General features: G+C 42.9%; 1 protein-coding gene across 2 annotated transcripts; it reads right to left on the bottom strand.

Moving 5' to 3' along the window:
* Positions 1 to 536: 536 nt before the first annotated feature.
* IDS (iduronate 2-sulfatase) lies at positions 537 to 9,939 on the bottom strand. Of its 2 annotated transcripts, none has more exons than XM_041485396.1 (9): positions 9,710 to 9,939; positions 8,775 to 8,911; positions 7,222 to 7,399; positions 5,955 to 6,043; positions 4,599 to 4,799; positions 3,842 to 4,012; positions 3,173 to 3,299; positions 1,514 to 1,687; positions 537 to 1,159 (listed from the first exon to the last, which is right to left on the bottom strand). In XM_041485396.1, the coding sequence occupies exons 1-9, from the start codon at positions 9,828 to 9,830 to the stop codon at positions 657 to 659; spliced, it is 1,701 nt and encodes a 566-aa protein (XP_041341330.1). In that variant the 5' UTR covers positions 9,831 to 9,939; the 3' UTR covers positions 537 to 656. The 2 variants fall into 2 exon arrangements, with proteins under 2 accessions (XP_041341330.1, XP_041341331.1); XM_041485397.1 differs by lacking the exon at positions 9,710 to 9,939 and adding an exon at positions 9,643 to 9,666.
* Between the last annotated feature and the right edge of the window lie 769 nt (positions 9,940 to 10,708).

Below are 10,708 nucleotides of genomic sequence, written 5' to 3'. Positions count from 1 at the left end.
TATTTAGTGTTTCAGTGATGAAAACACTCATTTCCCACACATTAACTAATTAAAAGTTCAGATTCTCCTGCTGTATCATAAGAAGTACGAATTCCAAATTAAAGCTTTTATTTTAAATAATTACATTTTTGATAGAACACATGAAGTTTCTCTTTGGGCAATAGTAAGAGGTAAGGCTAATGAGAGCAAACACCTCAGCCCTTCCCACTACCAACTGTCTGCTCGACCACCCCAGCCCCAAGTCTCCTGGGTACAGGGGACAGGACTAGGTCATGACTCACATTCTCCACACAGCCACTCAAACACCTAAGTTTCTGGTTTTTCACCTTTCACACCAGGAGTTTTCAGCACAGATAATGAAATTTAATTCTTTACTTGCTACAGAAGACCACTGAGATGTTTCACAATATGGGCCTGATGCTCTGTGTGGCCTTTTCAGAAGTGTTATAAGCTTGTGTTTGAAAACACCGCTACAGAAGTCCCCTCTGACTCCTTCAGTGCGGTAAGGGCTGTAACAAGACAAAGGCAAGAGCTTGTTTTGATACAAGCAGGATTTTTATTCAATCCAAATGTTTTCTGTACAACAGAAAGGTTCTATACAAAAGAAGGAAGCATTAATTCAGTTGCAAGAACAGGCACAAAGAAGTTTCTGAACCCTAGTGCTTTAGAAAATCAATAATTTTTTTGAAAAACCAACCATGTGAAGTATTGTTATAGATGTTATAATCCTGGTTTGGGTCATTCTCCATCATGTACAACTCTCCTGCATGGACATCCTCAAAGTTAGCACTGAAGTTGCTGGGATCAAAGTGAACCCACACAGTGTACCTGTAGTCAATGGTACGCATGGAATAGCCCATGATCCTGATGTCCTTCAGCCTTGGCTTGTCAGAGTTCCACTGGGGAGTGTCTGCAGGCCGGGGATATTGGCTGAAAGCAACAGGTTCTTCATTAAAACACCTGTCAGTGTCATCACACCCTTCCTTGCCTTGCTCCACCTTTCCTTCAGAGATGTTAAAATAGCGGACAATGCTTCTCCCCTCAGTGCACAGCACAACACCAAACGACACCTCGGGGCACGCAGGAGGGACCTGCAGGCCAGCAAGCTCTGCAAGCGTTGGAAACAGAGACACCAGCTCCACCACTTTTTTACTTTGCCCTAGGAGAAATAATATCAAAATATAAGTTATGGAATAGGGTGGTTGGACAACTTTTTCTAATAATTCACCTGGTATTTTATTCAAAGTGCTCTGTACAGGATTTTTGGGGGTACCGAAATCAAGGCAATTAAGGAGTGGCAGTTAGCTGTGAAGATGCCAGTCCATGCACTTATGATGTACTTTTAACAAGAAAACTTCTGCATTTATGTTTCTCCAATAGCCTTAGAGATAATCATATCCATTAGTTGAAAAAATGCTCTTCAGAAAGACAAAGTAAATTCTCAAGGTGCCCGGAGACACATAACCACCTCTATCTACCCACTGCAAACAAAAAACAAGTACTGGAAATTTACCTTGAGGTGCTGAGACTCCAATATGGCTAAAAGGGTCGAGGTAGGGGAAGACTCTTGCTCCTTGACTGACAGGGGAAGTTGTCATTCCTGGCACATAAAACATCAGTGGCACTCGGGTAGCAACATCAAAATTGCTGTATTTTGCCCATTCACCATGTTCTCCCAGGGACCACCCTAGGTGACAAAGAACACAATTCAGAGCAGATGCTGATTTGTAGTGATTTCTTCTTCATTGTAAATTGACTGACTGTTGAGGCCACTAGTCTGTTATAAAGGTTATATCAAAAGGTAAATAATCTGTATTTAGATGTAACAAAGCTTTTCTCTAATGTGAAAACTATTTCAACAGTCACCTAAATCTTGCAACTTGATACTCTTTCATAAAGGAAATAATTACACCTTTCTTTATTTCTAGATTATCAAGATTAGAATTAGGAAATGAGCATTAAAACAGCAGAAAAGAGGAACTGGGGTGTGTCACAGTGCCTGCAAGAGTCTCCAGATCAATTCCACAAAGCATTCATTTAAGTTTTGGGCAGCTGCCAGCTCTCCAATGCTCCTGTTAACACTGTAGCTGAAAATCCCTTGGAGCCAAGGCTGCTCTCTATGCCAGACTGCCCTATCAGGATGCTACCCCTGAGGAAGCAATAGAGACAAAACTTTTCAGCTCTCCTCTTCCTCTTGAAAGAGATGCCAACGTGACTTCCTTCCAGGCAGATACACTGCCAACTTCACTTTGGGGGAAGACAAAGGAACTGTGTGACAGCTATGTTAACACATGTTTTTACTTGATCACTTTGCCAGCCATGGTACTGGAAACACCAACTGTTTACAGTTATCCAAAGCAAGGAAAAGAAAAATTCAGTTTACAAACAAGTCAGAAGGAACATCTAGAGTCACTTTAGTACCAAAAGTATTAATCCCATTGCTGCAACTTTAAGAGCTTTTTATACATGCTCACAGGAGTGAACCCAAACTAACTATGTATCTGACTTTAAATTGATGTAGTTAGTTCACATCCTAATTGGTTTAAATCAGCTAAGCCATCCCACAATCAAATGGACCATGACAGGGTTATCTTAACAAATATTAGAGTATTGAAACAAGCACTAAATACTTGAGGCATTTGTCCCATAGCTCAAACTAAGTCTTTTACCACCAGGATCCAGAGTGTGCAGGATCTCAGTTATGAGAAGGAACCATATCCCTATCAGTTTAGATGCTCTGCAAGCAGCAATGACAAGTGTAACAAAACACACTTGAGCAGTTAATGAGAAAGCCTGTCACCCACTGTACCAGATGGCTTCCTACAAATGGTGAGGGGGGAGGAGTGGTGGCTGTACTCTTTGAGCACAGTTCCCAGCAAGAGTCACTCCTTGGGTAGGGAGTGGGAATACAGCAAGCTCAGCCCTGTGTCCTGGCAGGCAGCCTCATCCCTCACCAGCAAATCCTCAACCTGATTAAAAGTGCCTATGGGGACAGAACTGTGCAACCACAGAAGCCAGGGCTAGTCCCCTCAATCTGGCTCAGACAAGACAAAAGTACAAGGTGTGACAGCTCTGCCTGACATTATAGCAACACACACTGGATTAATATGCCAGCACTGAGCTGCACAATGAAGTTCTTAACAGTAAGCTTGAGAAAGATTTAAATGCTTACCATGATCAGCAGTAAAAACTACTATTGTGTTATTTGAGAGTCCTGCATCATCTAAAGCACTCAGAAGCAGGCCAATTTGCACATCCAGGTAAGAAACTGCTGCATAGTAACTCTGACGAATCCGCCGCTGCAAGTCAAAAAAACAGGAGAGGAGAAAAAAAAGCTATTCCCCAGACACATACAGCAGAACCAGGGGGTATAAATGAATTAAAGGACTCTACTTGTAAAGCTTTAATTTTAATTGTCTGTAGCCCAATTAATGTCCCAGAAAAGGTAAACTGGAAGGGGACAGCTAGAAAATTCCACCTCCCAGAAGTGCTTTCAAGCAAAACACTGCAAACCAACCCATTCTGCATCTCTTGGTCTAGCCAGTGCACCTAATTTTGGCATAAGCACTATGAGAGTAAAGGAAGATCTTGCCAAGAAGATAAACTGTGTGCTAGCTTGAAACAGATCAACAGACTCAGATAATGAACACAAACACAGCACTGGTAGCTGCTACATACATTCCCTCACATACAACCTGAACAGTGACAGTGAGGGTTTGCCTACAGAGCTAGAGGTGACAGTATGCAAGGCAGGGAATTCATGACTGCAAATGGCCAGTTCCTGAATAACTGGGAGCATCTGAGAGCTATTTCACTTCAGAGCACTGTATTGACAGCTTACCTGGAAATCATCTGGAAGTGCTCCATAAGGGAAACTAACATTTAATGCTTGCACATCATCCCTCTGTCTGATATCCATCCAGGGGTTGTATGCCACAGAAGGTAGCTTCTTAGGCACCCAGGGATCTGGGGCCAATGTGATATTTTCCAAGGGGTACAACTTGAGAAATTCCTTTACAAGACAAAACACATAGAATGACTGTCCTCACCCGCAATATATTCTGTGAATTTTGTGTTTAAACAGCAATCATTTTCCCTTGCAGGACCCTTTAACATTACAGTTTAAAAGGCTTCATTCCCCTTCTGCCAGAGTGTGAAACACAGTAATACTAGACATCCCCAACCAATTCCTGAAAAATGCTGAAAAAACCAGCTTCCTGTATCTCAAACCAGAACTGCAATAAAAGGTCCAACATCACTTTGAAATCAGTAGGAATTTTGCCACCACGCCAAACAGAATGAAATACAAGATCTTATAAGGCCTCATTATGTCATACTCCATCAAGCTGAAGCCCATCTCCATGCAATAGCAGTCACCATGCAATAGCAGTCACCCTGGCTTTTGGCTGAGGAGTCACAATTCATTCTCATTAAATGTTCTGAAATACATCACAGGTGACTTCTGAAGTTACACCAAATCAAGGCTGGTTTCCAACTTGCTTTCAGGAAACAGCAATAAAGCATTTGTGCAAACAGCTTTTAAAAACAAATGCAACATTTGTCTAAGTTCCCTTTCCTGCAGGTTCCAGTCTCCTCACCTGTGGGTACCTCAGTGGGATGTGTGGCTTGTGGTAACCAACAGCCAGGAAGAACTTTTGCCTGTTGGTTTTCATGACATTCAGTAAGTGTATGGCCTCCTCAGTGCTCTGAATATCGGGCAGAGTGCCCCCAGGCATTTCTGTCACATTCACTGGGCACACCAAGTTTGCATGAAGTTTTCCATCTTTTCCCCTACAAGTCTTCATAAAAGAAAAAAAAAATTAGTTCGGTAACTTCTGGTAAATACAAAGACAAAATCCTCTGTTCTGTAACTTCAAAACCAATTTGTTTCTACCAACAAAAGAATGCAACTTCCATGCCTATGAAAATGCAGAAATCCTCTCTAAAGCTGGGTAGAAGATTAAATGTAGTCACACGGGTCAAAAGCCCACAGCTTCTATGATGAATAGAATCTCTGATCTAATGGAGATGCAGCAGCATTTGGTTCTCCTATATATACATATATTTTAGTTCCTTCTGATCCCAACAGTTCATAGAAAGCTGCCTGGAAGCTACTGCCTTAATTTCTGAGCAAATGCCAGCAGTGGCTGATGTGTAACCAGCGAAGAGAGATAAATTAGACTAAACAGTGGCCAGGGAAAGGTGGCCTCAGCAGGGTGTTTGGCAGGGTTGCTAAGTGAACCTACTTTTCTTTATGTCATGGATGAAAATGCTGCTGTTGTTAAAACCAGTCTTTTTCCAGCAGTAAATCCAAAACCAAAGCACTGCCAAGCCTGTCTGTACCCCCATGACTGCAGCTCCTGCTGGGCAGTGTACAGGCTCCAACATATGATGCTATGCAATGTTTGCATAAAGATAAACCAGACTCTTTTGTGTCACATTTAAGACTAACAAACATTCTAGAAAACTGGATCAGTTTATAAACTTTTGGGTTATTTAAACATAATTTTAATTATGGCCCCTGCTCACTTGGTCCTGAGCTCTCTGTCACTTTAAGTTTACCAAGACTACTGACAATGTTTTGTCACTAACTAAAGCAAAGCCAGATCAGTTGCAGGTGCAAGTTGACAACCACGCTTTTCAGATAAAGGAATTCATTACCTAGAAACAAATAAGGATCATTCTTGCTTATATCTCAGTAACTGAAATTTCCAAATACCAATTTATAAATACTTAAAACATCTGCAGAACAGGCACATTGATTGACAAAACACACATCTGATAATCTAGGCCTTCTTTTGGAAAGCACAGAAACAAAGCATTGAAGTGGTTACTTGTTTTCCTGCACAAGGATGCAGCCTCAAAACCCAGAGGGCACAGCCTGTCCTTGATACAAAGAACTTGGTTCTATCTTGAACACCCTTCTCTGTTGGAGTGCCACTAATCACACTTACCTTATCATTCTCATACTTTTCAGCTGAAGGATGAAAGGGTGGAATGGACCAACTGTAGGGATAGTCATCACTGTAATTGGATGAAATCCCTGGAATGGATAAAGATATTAAAAATGCTCTAAAAATTCACTGAACAAGGAAAAGCTCAGACACAAGTTTAACTTGTCTTCAATTGGTTGGGTTTTTTTTCAAATATGTTAAACAAAGAAACATTTCAAATGAACCTTTGACAACTGAAGAAAAGATAACCAAAAAATAGAAGTAAAAAAGTTTAAGACAGATATTCTTCCCTGAAATACACCTTGTATTTGTCACCCAAATGTCACTCTTGAGGGAAACTCAAGCCTGTTGAAGAACCTTACTTCAGGAAACTTTGACAAAAAACCCCAACAAACTAAATATGTTAAACAAAGAAACATTTCAAATGAACCTTTGACAACTGAAGAAAAGATAACCAAAAAATAGAAGTAAAAAAGTTTAAGACAGATATTCTTCCCTGAAATACACCTTGTATTTGTCACCCAAATGTCACTCTTGAGGGAAACTCAAGCCTGTTGAAGAACCTTACTTCAGGGAACATGAACAAAAAACCCCAAAAAACTAAAAATCAAAACAAAACAAAAAAATTTAAAAAACACCCAAAAACCCCAACAAACTAAAAATCAAAACAAAACAAAACAAAAAAATTAAAAAAACACCCAGGATTAAAAACAGTATTCATGCACATCCTTGATTAGCTTTTCTATAAACTGAAACACATACTGAAACTATCCACACAAGTTTAGCTCTAGGATAAGGAACTGCCAAAAAGAGGATCAGTATTACAATATTTTTCAACTCAGTAGTGTTATTGCTTTTTAATTAGTGAACTAATTTCCTACTGAACTTGAAGCATTAGTCATACATTCTGCATGTCCTAATCCAGACTCACAGCCTGTTAGGAAACATGAAGCATGCAGAGGCAGAACTAAGCCAACAAGTAATTTAATTTTCAGCAGATACCTAACCTCCAGATGTATTTTAGAATGTTAGACATTTATTCCCACAATTCCCAGACAAGATGTGAAAACACCCATTAGATAAAAGTCATCTAATACATTCATCTCTAATGCCTTAAGACTTAATGACAATCACTGTAAAATCTGGCTTGTGATTATGATTTTGGTTCTTAACATAGACGAAAATCACACATCAATACTCATGTATGTTTGTGAGACTATACACATCAAGCACTTCTATCTTCAACAAAAGACAATTCAAACCATACCAGGATGAAACACTTTCCCCACAGACAGGGTCACGTAGCCATTTTCCTTGAAATACTGGGGCATGGTGGAATAGTTTCCTGCATGAACTCTCCAGTAGGAGTAGAAATCATAGAGCCGGGTGGTGTCAGGCCTGCGGCCAGTGAGAAATGACACTCTGCTGGGAGCACACACGGCTTGCTGGGGAGAAAGGCAGCCAAGGAGAGACATTTGGAACAAAAACCAAAACACATGCACGAACTAACTCGGGCATAGTGATGCCTTAAGTTTTAGCTTTCATATTTTCCAGATTCTGTACTGCATTAGGATATAACTCTGAACTTCATGTAAGTGTTAGCAAGTTCTCTTCCCAGTTTAGTTAGACAAAACAATCCTTTTCCAGCCCCAGAACCAAGGACACCATTGCAGCTCCAGGCCCAAAAAGTAAAAACAACAGTGAAGAGTAAACTGGGAGGATGGGACTGCATAACCTGAAGCTATAACTGGACAATTAACCCAAATATGTAAATGGACCAAAACTTATAAAAGCGTGAAAACTCGTGACCAGTCATCCATATTGGATGTAGCCTCAGCTGGGCTCTTGTATTGCCCAAGGTATATCCCTTGAAGGCCTTTTTAATAAATCCCTACTTTATTCCTTCAACACTGTCTAGCCTCTGTTCCATGGGAGCCTCTCAAGGCATCAACACCTGTCCCACAACCACCTGCAAGCTTGGGAATCACACCAAATGAGTTTCACATCACCTCAGGCTGGAATGAACAGTATCCTTATTAAGCATATCTATTCCAAACTGCAAGCTTTTAAAAATGCAAGTCAAGTTCCATAAAGGCAGTACTTTTGAAATCTGGTTGCTCACATCACACAGAATTAAGCAGCAGTGGCAGGTGGACTGTGCTGATAAAAGCCAAAAGTCTAGTTGATCTGAACTGCCTTAAGAATAAAGAAAGGATAAACACAGGTCTGGGTTATGGTCCAAAGGTCTGACCAACTCTGCTTCAGACTGACAAAACCCAAGAGTCACTGCTTTGGGCTGGAATTACACCCGAAGTTCTAACTGCTCAGCAGGGAGGAACTTGGGAACGTAGACATCCTACACAGAGTATTCAAGTGAAGAGCAACTAGACATTTTCAGTCCTCTATTTTAAGAGTGGTGCTTACCACACAAACTGCCCTCTTATAGCAGTCTATAGAATTGATTCCCTCAAAAGATTAAAAAGTAAAACAATCTTTTGTAAGCAGTAGAAAAAGAGAATTTTAATTTAGTAAAATGGCATTTTTAAGCAGCACTTGGATTCAAACAGTGAAAATGCTTGAGTGGCAATCTACTCCTCCAAGGGCTACACAAATACCATAATTTAAATGCCCTGTTTTCATTTTTCTCACCTTAGTAAAGATAGGTTCACACACTGCAGTTCAGCCCAATCATTTATTTTCCACTGAAAATACTTCACGTTAATAAATACTTGCTTTTTCCACTGACGTGCCTAACACCTACTGTGATAAAACCAGTAATTATTTTGCATAGAGAAAATATGTTTAAGTCATTTATCTCACCTGGGCATATGCATTGCTGAACACCATACTTTGGGAAGCAAGTTGATCAATGTTGGGAGATTTCACAAGCTTCTCTCCATAGCAGCCCAACACAGGACGCAGATCATCCACAATTATAAACAAGACATTCATGCCATCTGTGAAAAAACAGAATTAGAAATAAATTAACCTGAGCTCCAACCAATAAATTAACCTGAGAGGTTACTTTATGCTGATTTATCAGTTTTTAACCCTTAAACACATTTGAGAACAAAAATAAAATTAATTAAAAAACCAAGAATATCTTTGTAAGGGAATGTAAACAACAGGATTAATTCTTCAAAGACAGAAATTCTTACTTGGCCTAGACAGAAATATCGTGGTTTTCATTCCCTTCCTATTTCACTGCTTGCACCCATGGTATTTTCTCCAGGTGCTGCAGACAGCAAGTCCTTGCAGCTGGCTAAAGTAGGGTCGTGCAAAAAAAAGAAGTATTTTATAAGTCCACCTACTACCGAATTCTACGGCCTGCAAGCTTTGAGAAGGGTGTTAAACCACAGGTAAACAACACTGCAGTCCTGTATAATTCTGCTCCCAACAGATAAAAGTATTTTTCTTCAACTGATGGCACACGTCTTTTCAAAACGCCCTCTCAAGGTGGTGGACTGTACTGGGGGCTCGATGTGCGCAGGACCCGCTCGCCGCCGGCGGGTGAAGCAGCAACCTCCCCAGGGACACACGAGACCCTGGGACACACCGGGGCCCTCGGGAAACACCGGGGCCCTCGGGACACACCGGGACCCTCGGGACACACCGGGACCCTCGGGATACACCGAGCCCTTCGGGACACACCGAGCCCCTCGGGACACATCGGGGCCCAGGGACGCACCGAGCCCCTCGGCCCCGGGCTCCCGCCGGCCGCTCCCCCCGGCCCAGTCCCCGCTGCCAGAACGAACCCCCGGGCCCGCGCGCCGCTCCGGGCCCCGCCGCCGCCGAGCCGGCCGCGAAGGCATCCCGGGGCAGCCGCAGCAGGCACAGGAACAGGCACAGGAACGGGCAGAGCCGCGCCGCCGCCATGGCCCAGCGCGGCGGCGGGGCCGGGCAGAGGCGGCCCGGGGGCGGTGTCTTGAACCATCGGCGGAGCCTGAACGCCGCCGGGAACAGCGCTTCGCCTTCCCCGTCCTCTTCCCCTTGCCCGCGCGGGGGCGCCGCGGCCCCGCGAGCGAGCGGCTCCGCGGGGCGGGGCTGGGCCCGGCCCGGGCAGTGCGGGGCTGGGCTGGGCCCGGCCGGGGCAGTGCGGGGCGGGGCGGGGCTGGGCCCGGCCGGGGCAGTGCGGGGCGGTGCTGGGCCAGGCTGGGCCGGCAGTGGGATCCAGCGCCCGCACTGCGCGCGGCTGCTCAGGGCGCAGCGCTGCTCCTGCGGTTCCTGCCGACGCTCTTCAGCACCCGCCGCATGGAAAGGGAATGTCAGTGTCATTCTCAATGTTATTTCTTTCTGGTGGAAATAACGTTGGGGAATGAGGAAATCAAGGTTTAGTATTGAGGGAAGCTGTCTGAGTACTTCAGTGCTATTTGTGAATCAGTTAACACTCTGGTCTTTAAAGAAACGTTCAGTGTTTCCAGTTCTTCAGGTACGCACCCTGCGGAGCCAGGGAGTAGCCAATAATGAAAAGTTACATAAACTAGGAAGCTCCCCATGACATTTAATGTTTCATTAAGAACTAGTTTTGTTAAAAGCTCAGCAATTTTCATTATTTCTATCTTGAACTGCAGTAGAGAGATTTATTGCCAGTATTCCTGTACAAAACAAACTCACTGTTAACTACACATAACGCTTCCCCATCAGTAACTGTAAAATTATTATTATGTATTGTGTATAATAAAGCAGCTCACAGGAAGCTGAAAAGAATTAAAAGACTGTAACTACATCGTCTTACACATTTAACAGACAGGTAA

This window comes from Pyrgilauda ruficollis, unplaced genomic scaffold (genome assembly GCF_017590135.1).
Source record: "Pyrgilauda ruficollis isolate IOZ18807 unplaced genomic scaffold, ASM1759013v1 scaffold7, whole genome shotgun sequence".
In the NCBI taxonomy this organism is placed as follows: Eukaryota; Metazoa; Chordata; class Aves; order Passeriformes; family Passeridae; genus Pyrgilauda; species Pyrgilauda ruficollis.
This window is presented reverse-complemented; position numbering and strand designations above follow the sequence as displayed.